This window comes from Schistocerca gregaria, chromosome 2, assembly GCF_023897955.1.
Source record: "Schistocerca gregaria isolate iqSchGreg1 chromosome 2, iqSchGreg1.2, whole genome shotgun sequence".
NCBI lineage: Eukaryota > Metazoa > Arthropoda > Insecta > Orthoptera > Acrididae > Schistocerca > Schistocerca gregaria.
The window spans coordinates 888,431,172-888,446,444 of record NC_064921.1 but is presented as its reverse complement, the minus strand read 5'-3'; the positions used below and the strand labels follow the sequence as shown (position 1 = coordinate 888,446,444).

Genomic DNA, 15,273 nt, shown 5'->3' with positions numbered 1-15,273 from the left:
AACGGTCCTTCCGCAATGCTTCTCTTGGTGAGGTTTCAACAGTTTTATTATGGCGGATGCCGTGATACTCTTTTATCCAGAGTAAGCGGATGTCTATACCCAATTTTTTGTATGTCCATCCTTGTGACTGATGGTCTGCGGGACTTCGGCCATTCACTTACCTGCTAAAATGAAACACCTACAGCCGTCGATTTGATGTTATTTTATTATACTGCAAACACTTTCGGTGTCTCAGTACACCATGTCCAGGCCTTAATTGATGCTGAGGGGGCGAACTCCAATCGTATATATGGTCTCTTCAGTGGCTAATATCTATGAACTGGGTTCCGTAGAATACTGTAAAAGCAACTAAGAACTCAAGGTGGTACATTCAGTCACCGAAACTGGTTGCAATATCATAAAATAACATCAAAACGGTGGCTGCAGGTGTTTCATTTTATTATGCCAATGCGCCTCTGCTATAGCTTCCAAAAAATCCAAGACATATCTGTTACTCCGTTTTTCAACGCTAAATATTGTAGTTTCTGCAACACGCTTTGGGAGTCCGTGATGATTGGTACGAGCTGGTACGTCTGTGTGCCGTAATAAATTGTCTCCCAGACGCCAGTAACTCCACCGTGTAGATAGACGCCTCAGGCGGAAATACAAACATTTGGGAGCTGCCTCTAGAGAGGCAGAAGAAGACATAATCCCCACCATCCTCACTTTTAGAGCCATCCGTATAGATGCAAGCGTACTGTGGCCAAAGTACGGTTCGTCCCTGTTCTGATATCGGATAGCAAGTAAGAAACCAAGGCTAGACTGAAGAAAATACCAAACGAAGAGGAAAGCAAGAGAGTTTCATGCCTTGTAGAAATAGTGGTAAGAGATGTCGCCATTTCTCATAGCTGCGGACCGGTAAGGAAGTTTGTTTCGTTCTTCTGTGAGGTGGCTGTGTGAGCGCCCAGAATTGGACAACCGCCTAGAGGCAGGCACAACCCGAAAACCGAAAAGTGTCTGACAACGTGGTTAGCGCCACTGCAGATACTTCCACTAGGAGTGCATTGGTGGACGTTGATTTCGCGGCTGCAAGAACGAGACGAATCACCCTACAATAGAGGGCATCGAGTTTGCCTATAATTGATTTCGTCGTGTTGCCGTAGACGATTCTGCCATAATCGAGGACAGGGCGGATCAAGACCTACAGAGTCCAGTGGACTGTCGGTTCCGCTCCCCACCAAACTCTAGTAAGCACATTTACAATATATTCGCTGTTCGTCCCACCTTGTCTGTGAGGTACACATCGTGACTCGTCCACGTCAGTCTGCAGTCGAATCAGACGCCAAGTAGCTCAGCATGTGCATAAAACATTTTTGTTCTTATTTAGGAGTAAAACGAATTGTTGTAGTGACCATTACTTTCAGTCGCAATTCGATGGATACCGCTGTCAACGTATTCTTGTGAGGTACGATACCCATATTTTCATAATTATTTGGGCCATCGCTGGTAATTTAATTAGACATGCCGTTGACTGCTGCGGAATATTGTTTTCTTTTCATTCGAATGATATTACAAGGAGTTAACTATCCCTGTAGCTAACCGAGGATAGATTCCTTCAGCATGTCAGGGATGTGCAAAACTGCTCAACCGACATCTCAAATGGATGTGAGAATTTCGTAAAAATCACCGACTTTTAATGCGAGATCCACATTCCCCGCGCTTATTTTTCTTCTAACAGCGTAAAAAGTGTCAGTATTACGACGGATCTCTCTGTAACACATCTCATTTCTTTGAAGGTCTGCGATATCATAATTCATACTGACGATCACCTTCAATGCAAGCATAATTTCCTTGTTAAAGCTATGTTTATAAAGAAATGCTGAACCTTTGCGGGCGTAGGTGCTATGAAATGTTAGTTTTTGATTATCATGAAAATTAATACCACATTTCTGACATAGCAAGAATAGGAAGTGCTGTTCCAGTTGATAGTAACCAGAATAAACAGAGAACGAGGAAGATACGACACAAAAATTATTTTTCCATGTCATACACTCCTGGAAATTGAAATAAGAACACCGTGAATTGATTGTCCCAGGAAGGGGAAACTTTATTGACACATTCCTGGGGTCAGATACATCACATGATCACACTGACAGAACCACAGGCACATAGACACAGGCAACAGAGCATGCACAATGTCGGCAATAGTACAGTGCATATCCACCTTTCGCAGCAATGCAGGCTGCTATTCTCCCATGGAGACGATCGTAGAGATGCTGGATGTAGTCCTGTTGAACGGCTTGCCATGCCATTTCCACTTGGCGCCTCAGTTGGGCCAGCGTTCGTGCTGGACGTGCAGACCGCGTGAGACAACGCTTCATCCAGTCCCAAACATGCTCAATGGGGGACAGATCCGGAGATCTTGCTGGCCAGGGTAGTTGACTTACACATTCTAGAGCACGTTGGGTGGCACGGGATACATGCGGACGTGCATTGTCCTGTTGGAACATCAAGTTCCCTTGCCGGTCTAGGAATGGTAGAACGATGGGTTCGATGACGGTTTGGATGTACCGTGCACTATTCAGTGTCCCCTCGACGATCACCAGAGGTGTACGGCCAGTGTAGGAGATCGCTCCCCACACCATGATGCCGGGTGTTGGCCCTGTGTGGCTCGGTCGTATGCAGTCCTGATTGTGGCGCTCACCTGCACGGTGCCAAACACGCATACGACCATCATTGGCACCAAGGCAGAAGCGACTCTCATCGCTGAAGACGACACGTCTACATTCGTCCCTCCATTCACGCCTGTCGCGACACCACTGGAGGCTGGCTGCACGATGTCGGGGCGTGAGCGGAAGACGGCCTAACGGTGTGCGGGACCGTAGCCCAGCTTCATGGAGACGGTTGCGAATGGTCCTCGCCGATACCCTAGGAGCAACAGTGTCCCTAATTTGCTGTGAAGTGGCGGTGCGGTCCCATACTGCACTGCGTAGGATCCTACGGTCTTGGCGTGCATCCGTGCGTCGCTGCGGTCCGGTCCCAGGTCGACGGGCACGTGCACCTTCCGCCGACCACTGGCGACAACATCGATGTACTGTGGAGACCTCACGCCCCACGTGTTGAGCAATTCGGCGGTACGTCCACCCGGCCTCCCGCATGCCCACTATTCGCCCTCTCTCAAAGTCCGTCAACTGCACATACGGTTCACGTCCACGCTGACACGGCATGCTACCAGTGTTAAAGACTGCGATGGAGCTCCGTATGCCACGGCAAACTGGCTGACACTGACGGCGGCGGTGCACAAATGCTGCGCAGCTAGCGCCATTCGACGGCCAACACCGCGGTTCCTGGTGTGTCCGCTGTGCCGTGCGTGTGATCATTGCTTGTACAGTCCTCTCGCAGTGTCCGGAGCAAGTATGGTGGGTCTGACACACCGGTGTCAATGTGTTCTTTTTTCCATTTCCAGGAGTGTAATTCAGTATCGATTCAACATAATATCGATTTTTACCAGTATACAATGTCATAAAAAAGTTTTAAACTGTTCAGCGTGTAGGCATGTACTTTGTTGTTGTTACGTAACCAACTGCGTTCCTTTGTCCGCAGCGCAACGAACGGCGGGAGCGCGAGCAGCGAGAGCTGGCCAAGCAGCAGCAGCTGAAGAACGAGCAGATGCACCGCGAGGCGCAGCTGGCCGCCTCCAGCTACGAGTGCTCGCGCACCGACTCCAGCTCAGACACCACAGACTCCTACTTCGCCACGCAAGTCAGTTTACTGCCAAAAGCTCCCTCTCCTTATTGTTCCTTTCTGAGGCGGTATCCTTTTATCTTTCACAAGCTGCAACATTGTCGCGAATAAAACAGTGACCTGTATATAGAATAAATTTCCTTTAACTTACATGTATAGTCACAAACTTTTTGTTCACAGATTACCGGTTTCGGTCTATAATGACCATCTTCAGATCTGTGTTTTATAAAAACAGTGTCAGTAGTGCTACTGAAAACATGACTCGTGCATGTTTGTTGCTGTTGTGGTCTTCAGTCCAGAGACTGGTTTGATGCAGCTCTCCATGCTACACTATACTGTGCAAGCTTCTTCATCTCCCAGTACCTACTGCAACCTACATCCTTCTGAATCTGCTTAGTGTATTCACCTCTTGGTCTCCCTTTACGATTTTTATCCTCCACGCTGTCCTCCAATACTAAGTTGGCGATTCCTTGATGCCTTATAATATGTCCTACCAAGCGATGCCTTCTTCTAGTCAAGTTGTGCCATAAATTTCTCTTCTCCCCAATTCTATTCAGTACCTCCTCATTAGTTATGTGATCTACCCATCTAATCTGCAGCATTCTTCTGTAGCACCATATTTCAAAAGCTTCTATTCTCTTCTTATCTAAACTCTTGCATATGCTGTTATTTATATATATTCGACGATGGTGGTGCTGATTTTGCATTTAACATTTGACGATGCCACTATGGCTGCAGCACATTAGGATACTGTTTTTACAAAAGAGCATCTGTTGCGTCGCCTTCTGTACACTGGTGAGCCAAAACATAATGACCACCTGCTTAAACGCACATTGGTCCACCTCTGGAACACAATTCAGCGGTCATTCTGCGTGCCGTGGATTCTATATGTGCTTGATAGCTTTCCAGAGATTTGTGGCACCAGATGCCTACGCACAGGACACATACTTCCCGTAATTTACGGGCGGCTGGTCTCTGGGCGCCGAGCTAGCGCTCGATAGAGTCCCAGTTGGGCTTCATCTGATTCAGACAAGCCGAATTTCCTGGTCATGACATTAACGTGAGTCCACTATCATACTCCTGAAACCATTGCAACTCGCTTCTGGATTCGTGACGCTGACAGTTATCCTTTTGGAAAGTGCTACCGCTGTTGAAGAAGACAGCAATGATAAGAAGTTACAGATGGTCCTAAATAATGTTCACATAGTCCGCTGCTGACATGGTGCCTTTGTTATTACCGCAGGTCTCATGGAAGCCCAGATGAATGTCCCACTGCTCCCATCGTCCTAAGTCCGTGGCGCTCTGCATTTTTCGAGCAGCCGTTCGCCTAGATGACGGCGTATCTGGAGATGACCATCGATTCACCCGACCAGGCGACACGGTTCTTTGATCCACGGTCCAATCTCGATGATTCCGTGGCCACGGTAATCGTAACTGACGATGTTGTTGGCGCAACATGGGAACATGTAGGCGTCCTCTGCTACGAAACACCATGTTCAACGCTGTGAGCTGAGCGGTGTGCTCCTAAACACTTTTGCCTGTGCTCTGTCGTCAGATCTGCCACAGATCGCCGCCTATCGTGCTTTAGGGAGCGGAAAATCCTTCGATCTCTACGTTCTGTGGCATGAACGTTTAACTTCTTGCCGTCTACTTGTGGTTTCAGCATTTTTCTACCACTTTACATAGATGCTCACGACAGTAGCACTCGAATAGTCTTACAGCTCTGCCGTCCGAAATATTCGCTACAATTCACGGAGGCACATCATATGGCTTTTGTCAAAGTCGCTTAAGTTGGTGGATTAGCCCATTTTCGCCACCTATAGTCGAATGATTCCCCATTCGCGTCTGCTCCGCTCACACAGGGAGTCCCACTAGGAATGGTCAATATTCCAGGATATGACAGACACGGTCATTCGAAGCAAAAAAGTCTAGGGTTTTTTATTTCAGTCTTTGATCACAGTATGAATTCTTTAGACGATGACCGGTTTCAGTCCGTAATGACCATCCTCAGATCTTTTTTACACCATGTCCTAAAGTGATTAGGCCATAATGGCATCGTCAAAACATATAAATATAATCAGCATAGCATCGTCATAAAGATCTAAAATAAGGTGTAGAATGGGGCGCATCGTCCACACCTATGTTTTGACGATGCCATTATGGCCTAATCACTTTAGGACATGGTGTAAAAAAGATCTGAGGATGGAAATTACGGACTGAAACCGGTCATCGTCTAAAGAATTCATATTGCAATCAAAGACTGAAATAAAAACCATTTGACAGTATTGGATCACTGTTTGTATACGCGACCATGTCGCAGTTGGTGGAAAAAGTCTGGTAAAGATGGGCTCCAAAACGCGTACCTCAAGAATTATGAGCACTTCTTCATCTTCAACCGCAATCTCTCTGATTTCGACAGCTTGAGAGGAGATAGTATGGACCAAAACAAGAAAAAACTATCCGGTAACATGGGCTCCAAGCTGCACACCTTAAGATCTAAGAGCCTTTGCTCACTTCCGCTACTGTTAAACACATCTCTTCTACTGAATAGGTGCTTGTAGATCTTAACGTATGCATTTTAGAGTCCACGTTTGCTAGACAGTCTTTCCTTGTTTTGGTCCATACAGCCTCCCACCTAAATGTGGAAAGCAAAGAGCTATCAGTGAAAGACATATGTTTCACTGTATCGAATACAGTGCTCATAGCTCTTATGTATTTTAGACCCACGTTTACTAAACTTTTTTGCTTCTAATTATCGTTCCTGTCATATCCCCGAATGTTGACTATTACTCCTGAGACACCCTGTATACTTCTGTTACGACATCACGCAAGCAACCTAGCGGTGGGCAGTGGTCATAATGTTTTGACTCATCGGTGTATGTCACTGCCATTTTATGAAGTAAGTTTGATGGAGGGTCACATTATGGGCCATTTAGAAAGAATAAAACATCCTTTAAAATACCCTCTCTTCTCAATGGTTCCCGAATGACAGCCATCTGGGACTGTAAATTAAGTAATTGGTACACGTGACACAGAATTAACAGTTCCTTACTTGTTGTGCCATGTGGTTATAATTGAAGTGAAGCTACTCAGAGAGGTCTAATGTGGACGGTAATTATCATATGGCAGTCTGAACCGTGGTAGTGTCCCATTCATTAGAAAATCAAAATTACAATCTCATCACAGTTATTTAAATGAAATAGGAAACCCGGGATCACTGGTGATGGACAAGCTTGTGATTGTTTTACAATTTTAACTTGACTCAAAACAGACTTAATTATGAACTTCAATTCGGACATTTGCCCCCTTACTGATGCGATATACCAATCTTCACTTTGATTGAATTACGTAAACACGAATAACAATCATTATTTTACGTCCGCAACCAAAATCATTGACAGTAGGCACGGTGAAGCATCAATCACAAACAATCGTTCTTGTTTAACCGTGCCTCAAGAGACTAATAATACTATACACTTCCAACCGAAGTTACACAGCCACATAATACAACTTCATAAAGAACAAAGAGATCTTAAAGCTTAATAAAACTGAACTGCCCGCATAAAGGTCCACAGTGAAACATGCTTATACCAAAAATACAAAGTGGGCTAACCAAGGTCGCAAAACGTGCACACAGGAATAATAACAAGTTTCACGTTCATTAAAGACACACAAATGATTAACGTAAGTGTTAAATTAGAATAACTCAGCCAATAAAATTACTTTCAGAAACGCCAATATTAAAAAGGTGGCCTCACTTAACTAACGGACATAATCACTTAGAATGATTCCCAAATTGCACTTAACTTTAAAGAACAGCTTTAAGGCCCACAGCAGTGTTTGGAAGCAATAACGCTACGGCCAGCAGGCTATACGAGAGTTCACTCCCCACGGCTTGTGCACAGTGTCACATACCAGGAAGTATATATTTATATATAATCCGACCGGCCTCACAATGAGCGATCCTAACAAGAATTCATAACCGCGCCGACGCCAGGTAACGAGCAGTCTTAACAAATGGCCTGCAACACAAATAGACTGCAATGAAAACAAAGTCAAATCACAGCCACACTGGAATATATAATAAGCACGCCCCAGATTCTTAAGGAGCAATACTCTAACATTACCCGTGTCCCAGTAAATTAGCAGGAAACTTAGGGATCACTTTCAGTTGCCTTAAGGCACTTTCAACATTAAATAAACATACCAAATGCTGCCGTGACAAATGATTAAACCATTAACTCTACTGCTGCCGGGCACGTACACAACCGCGGCCAGTTCCAAAGCGGACAATATGTCTTAAAACAAGTTAAAATTTGCGTGAAAACCACTTAAAACACACACTCCACGGATGATCAAAAACGGAATGAGGAACATCAGCCTCCTTAAAATATCCACTGTGGAACCAAGTTCAGAACCATCTCCGGCAGCTACCCATGCCACAATAAGTTTAAATAATCTTCTTAGTTAAACACATAATAAAAGGCATACGTAACTTGGAGCTGGAAAATTACGAGTTGGGAAGCTGTTAGCGTGACACGACGAACCCTCCACAATTATGAACGTCAAGCCGCCCAATGATCGGCACCGTACATCCCGCACAAGCCAAAAGACAAGGGCGGCGAGCACGGCGAGGCCCATGCACCACGGTTAGGGAAGCGGGCTTGTTTTCAACACAAGTTGGCTCGTTAAACCCCGACTGGAGACTCGCTCGTCACACGTTCACCCTGAAAACCGACGGGAGAGCAGTCAAAGATAGCAGGAAGGCCGAATATCGATATCAGCGGTGCAAGTGTAACACCCTAGCGCCAGCCGCCACGGCTCACAGTGAAACTTGGTAGATATTTTAATGTGTTAATGTGAAACCTATTTACGCTGGAAAAAATCAGTTCCAGTTTTGTCCACCAGGTTCAAATCTGACACTGTGAATGCAAAAAAGAGTACAAAAATGTTTCCATATGTAATCCATTAGGAACGGGACTTGGGCAGCAAAAAATCAAACAAGTGAGAAAAGCATTACGTTGATTTTTATTGTTATCGGCCGCTTATAGAAGTTGTTCAGTATGAACACCAGACTCGTCGCCGAGATGCTGCATCCGTAAAACGACATGAGCAACAGTTGCTCGCAGCAGTTTGGGTGGATTCTGAGTAACGTGTTCCTGTATATTGGCCTTCAGATCAGATAGAGATCGAACGTGTCCCTGGTAAACGGGTTGGTTTAGATATCCCCAGAACCAAAAGTCGCATGGACTGAGACCAGGTGATCTTGCAGGAAAACCTCTGAAGTTAACACGTTCGTGGAAGGTTGCAATAAGATTTTTCACTGGACGAGTGACATGTGGAGTTGCCCCATCTTGCATGAAAAAAGTTGCCCTCTTCCACAGCGGGAATAATATGTTGTACAAGGAGGTTCCGATAAAGTGCAGACGTCACGGTACAGATGACAGGTCCTCTGGGTGTACTGTCTTCAAAGAAGACCTGATCGAGAGTAAAGTGGCTTGTGAATCCTCACCACACAGTACATACGGTGATCGCAGTTGCTCTTCGAGCACAACACGTGATTTAACAGTACCCTAAATTTGGCATTTCTGTGTGTTCATTGCACATTGTAGTGTAAAATATGCCTCGTCACTGCAATGAATATTTCCCGGCCACATGTCATCAACTTCGAACCGTGACAAAAACCAAAGAGCAAATTCAGAACGTCGGTGCGGGTCATGAGGTTTATTTTTCAGTGCCATCTGGATCAACGTAAAATAGATCGCAAAACTTTCCGTACTGTTGACCTTGGGGTGGACAATTCTTGTGACACAGCACGAGCACTAGCTGTACTCTGAACCCGTGATGCACGGTCAGTTACAGGACCCTCGTAAATAAATTGCACCGGGATAGCACTCTTTCCTCTTCCAGGTACCACACCAAACTCACCCGTGTTCCCTATTTTTATTATGATCTTTTTAAGCCATTTAATGACATCGATCCTCTCCTCAGATCTTTCAGTCGACGATATTATATCGATGGAACATTTTATTTGCTGCCGTTGGCATAAAACGGTTTCACTAACAGCTCATTCTCTCTTTTCTCAATAGCCATACTCTTCACTCACGTTACGGCGTGCAAATGACAGCGTGGATGTGATAGCGTCAGATAAACTCTATACAAAGCCAGCTTTGCATCTCCGTACATATATATTTAAATTGGATGATGGTGGGACATCAGCCGGTATAGTTTTTATTAAAAATGAAATTCCTCCAGCTGTACTTAAGATTTCATATTCATTTGCTACTATTTCCGTCGTTGCGTCAACACCATCTTCAGATCCGTACACTTTAATGATATCATTTGCGTTTGAATGAGTATTAGAAGTCTGCCACAGTGAATTGTGCTAAGGCTAAAGTTGTTGGTGATGTTACACATTACTATAGAAACTGAAATAAAGTAGCTGTTCTTTCCTTCTAGTACTCAACCACACACAATTTATATCATCAAAGTGTATACGGGCCTGAAGACGGCGTTGACACAAAGTCGAAACTAGTAGCCAAATAAATGTGAAATCTTAAGTACAGCTGAAGGAGTTTCATTTTTAATAAAAGCTTTGCATCTGGTGGCCACAATTGGAACTAATTGTTTTTCCAGCGTAAATACGTTCGGCATTAACGTTTTAGCGTATTAATCAAGTTTCGCTGCCACACAAAATTACAGCCCTCACTGGGCATCCGTGAGTAGCTGCACTTTAATTACAACCACCCGGTATTACAACGGCAATCTCACTTTACAAGTCATAACATATAGCAAGCAGTAGATGCTTAAGAACAAATCGATTCCGCCCACCTAGATTTCCAAAATACTTTTCACACTGCCCTACATTGTCGTCTACTAACCAAGATACGATTATAGGGAGTAGCTCCGAAAATACACTGGTGTACAAAACTGAAGGACGGAAGTAACTTTCGCATGACGCGTCACTGGCAAGTAACATAATTCTGTGAAGCTTGGACCATGCATAGAAAGAGAACTGCTACAGTGCAATACGGAAGCTAGCTGAAGGAAATACGCAATGAGACGGACAGAAACAACACTTTTATTCAAAGACAAAACTACACTCAAGTCACCGAGAGTCATGATAGTCCACAGGCCATTATGAAACACGGGATATAGTTTGTGTGATCATCATGAACGGCAATGCATGCTCTGCAAAGTGCTTCCGTGCTGACCACAAGGTTGGTGAAGAGCTCTTGTGGTAAGAGAGATTCGCTCGATTTGCGAATGGCACAGGGCACAAAATAGCTAATATTGGTGCGAAACCCTTCATCACACTTTTTACAGGATCTCGCAGAGTACATATGCAGATGTAGATGTAGTTGTAAGTACACATGTAGAGTTTCAAAAACGTCTTCGATTAATTTTGTCCTCTATGGACACATACGCTATTTTGCTAATCGATACAAGGATCTGGACGACATATTAACAAATTTATTATTTAAAGTAGACTGAAACTAAAACGTAGCATCTGGATAGTTTTGCGAAGTTCGTCTTTGGCTAACGGCCTAAAAAAAATGGTTCAAATGGCTCTGAGTGCTATGGGACTTAACTTCTGAGGTCATCAGTTCCCTAGAACTTATAACTACTTAAACCTAACTAACCTAAGGACATCCATGCCCGAGGCAGGATTCGAACCTGCGACCGTAGCGATCGCGCGGCCACAGACTGTAGCGCCTAGAACCGCTCGGCCGTTACTCTCAAGCTCTTTCAATAGTGACGTCCGAAAAACTAAGAGGGAACCTAATCGACAATCGTCCACTCTCTTACCCGTTAGCTTGCTCGCCTGTTTGCCGGAGAGGCATTTGTTTCATAGTTTTTTTTATTTTCTCTGACTACTGTCTCATGCGTTTCAACGAATAGAGGGTGTTCTATGTAACGTGTTGCTTTCTGCGCAACTTACAAAATAATAAATGGAAGGAATATTTATTTACACAGGTAAACGTAAGAAACGTTACTCTTTCTGCGTACTTATGAACATCATTTATTGGGTTATTTTCCAGAGGTTTGCAGCAACGACTCATAATTTTTAAATAAAACTGTTTTTGTTTTGTAGCTCATGTATTGAAACCAAGTGTGTATAAACCAGTTTAAATGAAATTTCCGTCCGTTTTATTTAGGGAGTCATAAACGCTGAAAATTTTGTTGGTGGATGCAACATGGAGTACATAATTGGTTGTGTTCAGATGGATGTTCTAGTGCCGGAATTTTCATGTAAATGAGATTTTCGAACAAGTGCCCATATTCCTGAGTGCGAGACTCAGCTCGCCTTCTAAACACCAGCAATTTTACATCTCGACGTAGGTTGTTAAAGTGCGCACTAAGTTTTGCGTTCAGAAAAATGGTCACTCGCTTGAACATTTCACTTAAATGAATATTCCGTCACTCTAATATCCTTCTGAATACATTCTGTTATGTACAGCATGTTCCGTCCATTCGTAAAACTTTGAACATTTCTAGTTTCCTAACTAATATTGATAGAAATTTCATTTAAATTGATTTGGAACAGTTTGTTTAAACACATTAGCTACTCAACAGAAAAACAACGTTCTATTACAAATATTATAACTCGTTGCTATAACTGTCTGAAAAAAACTAAAACAACGTTCAAAACTGTGCATGAAGAGTTAAGTTTCTTGTGTCTATCTGTCTAAATAAGTATTCCTTTCACTTACTATTTTGTAAGTCGCAGAGAAAACCTATCTGAAACACCGTGTGCGTATCTCTCTGAGTGTGCCACAACTGTGGTGAAACGTGGTCGGGTCAACACAAACAAATAAAAGTTTTGTGGATCCTACCAATCAAATTTTATACTATCACAGGAAAAGAGCTTAATAATCCAGAAAGATAGTAGCAAGCTCTACAAGAAGTATGGGAAGACAAAAGACGACACCACATATGACATCAAGTTTAACAAAACATATTTACCCAGCAATGTTATCCCTAATTATGTCAAATAAAATGTAAGCAACATGTCATGTCTCAGAAAGGAAATATGTAACCAATCTGTCAAAACGTTACTCAACAACACATAATACAAAGCACGCTATCAACTAGGAAATGCAACGAAACAGTTGCCATACACAATGAAATTACATAGAGGATGGAAACGCTTATAGAACACATGTCTGGCAGAACATCACATGTATCTATAAGAATGTACTCTATAGGTTTGCTACTTTCAACTAAGCAACGCCAAGGGAACACTGCTGCAAACTCCGAAAGTCCTTTCATATGGCAGGAGAGTTTTCTCCCATACAACAGTTTCACGCAGAGACAGTTTAAAAAAATTTCGTCTTTCGTGTTTGAATGGCAGGTCCTTTGATACGTCGACCTCACGCTCTGTCAACGCCTCTAAGCGAGAGCTCCTGCAGAATCACTCGCAAATACGCTTTTCTGTCCTCCATAGTTCTGGTGTTACTTTTATTACCGTTTACGCATGTTCTACTGAACGACAGCACATAGCACGAACTAAATCGGCGTTTTCGTTGATACTCTAGCGACATACAACGATTGGTACCGATCTGAATGTCTGACATAAGGGGGTTTGGATTTAAGAACAGAAACACCATTAACTATAATAAAAAAACTGCAAAGGTAAAAAAAACTCAAATACCTGTGCAAAAAATTATGTTCACTCGGGACTATGGTCACTGATGCAAATAAAGGTAACACATTAACCATCATACATGAGAAGGATTAGATAGATAAAAGTTTAGATGTAAACTTGCAACAAAAAACAAAATAATGCAACTAGAAAGCAAACCAACTGAAAGATTTCACAAAAATATGTAAAGCTCTTGAACTAGAAACACGTACAGTCAGATTGGTGATACATTTTACAATGGCCCTAATATACCATTTGTAAGGATACGTTCACAGTTTTCTACGAAAGCATTACGCATAAACAACAAATGCATAGAAACAGCAGTTACTTAATCTCTAAATTTAAGACACAAACTTACCTGTAACAGACACACTCGTTCAACTAATGCCACAGCAATGTACTATCACCCACCAAAAGAAACAACAATAAACATAACTGAAAACAGTTACAACAGCGTCAAACTAAACTAGAAACACGGATACAGGAAGTATCACCCATCCTAAAAGTAATCAGAGAACAAACTTCAAATTAAATAATGAATTTTCTGCACACGGTACCCACTGAACCAAAGGAAGAGGCCTTCTGGTTAAAGCTTCCTAAACTACTTAGAAAACAGAATCTTTGGGGCAATAACAAAAGCTTTACTGCCATGGGGGCAGGTAGTGAGTCATGCTCGGGTAGCTCTCCCTGCTCAAGTCTAGTAGTATCAATATTGTGGCCTCTCGCTTGTCTGTGGTATACCTATTTCAGGCCATCAGTTATCCTAATTAATGTAGTGTTTGTGTTATGCTGTTTGCGAAAGCTGGACTGATATTGGTCACAAAAGTTGAATTTGCCCAAGTTTTCAATAATTTGGTCGTGAACAATATAATCCAGGGCTTTGGACAAAACAAGTTAGACGCTGATTCAACGGTAACCACAAGGTAACTACAGGTTTTCGTTCTTAGGGATTGCTTCAGTTCCAAGGCGTGGAACATATTTCATTCACGAGAGGAAAACTAAATTTGCCTGTTCTACAACATTCTTGCTCATTTCAATGCCTCTGTAGAAGAGAGTTTGTTGTTGCTTTTCTTTTAACGTGTTTTAGGTAGGAAGTGTCTTGGTTAAGAATGTAGTCTGGGGATTCTTGCGGACGACAGTACTTTGTAGCTTTGTGGCTGATTTCGTCAGCTGAGACGTAAAACCAATCTGTGATTTTGCTATTCCGGATCCCAAGCTAAGGAGATTCTTCCACAGATCTGCGAGTGTCGTATCACTGCAAGCGATATAACGCGGGCCGAGCTGTTCTAGGCGCTACAGTCTGGAACCGCGCGGCCGCTACGGTCGCAGGTTCGAATCCTGCCTCGGGCATGGACGTGTGTGATGTCCTCACGTTAGTTAGGTTTAAGTAGTTCTAAGTTCTAGGGGACTGATGACCACAGCAGTTAAGTCCCATAGTGCTCAAAGCCATTTGAACCATTTTGTAGAACGCGCGTGCCTGAATTCGGCAGTGCAGACTCATTGGTTTGCCCTGTTTGGCAGCTTTCTGTATGCTGGTAGTGTTCTTGTTTCGGATTTGCCTTGAAATGTGTATGAGCAGGGCCCCTATTGTTCATCATAAGACGTAAGTCAGAATGAAATTTTCACTCTGCAGTGGGGTGTGCGCTGTTATGAAAGTTACTGGCAGATTAAAAATTGGTGGCGGAGCGAGACTCAAATTCTGGACCTTTGCCTTTCGCAGCCAAGTTGTCTACCAACTAAGCTACCCAATCATGACTCAGGACACGTGCTCTCAGCGCTATTTCCGCCAGTTTTAGTCTGCCAGCATGTTCCGTGTCAGCACACACACTCCACTGCAGAGTGAAAATTTCACTCTGGGGACACTCCCCAGGCTGTGGCTAAGCCATGTCTCAGCAGTATCCTTT

The 15,273-nt window shown here is 43.4% G+C and overlaps 1 protein-coding gene across 1 annotated transcript in view; it reads left to right on the top strand.

Annotated features, from left to right (window-relative positions):
* The window catches only part of LOC126336038 (voltage-dependent T-type calcium channel subunit alpha-1G-like), a 741,513-nt gene that overhangs the window by 527,005 nt on the left and 199,235 nt on the right, over positions 1-15,273 (top strand). The window contains exon 19 of the mRNA XM_049999518.1: positions 3,583-3,741. Coding sequence (XP_049855475.1) covers positions 3,583-3,741 — 159 coding nt within the window. The remainder of the gene's footprint in view (positions 1-3,582; positions 3,742-15,273) is intronic.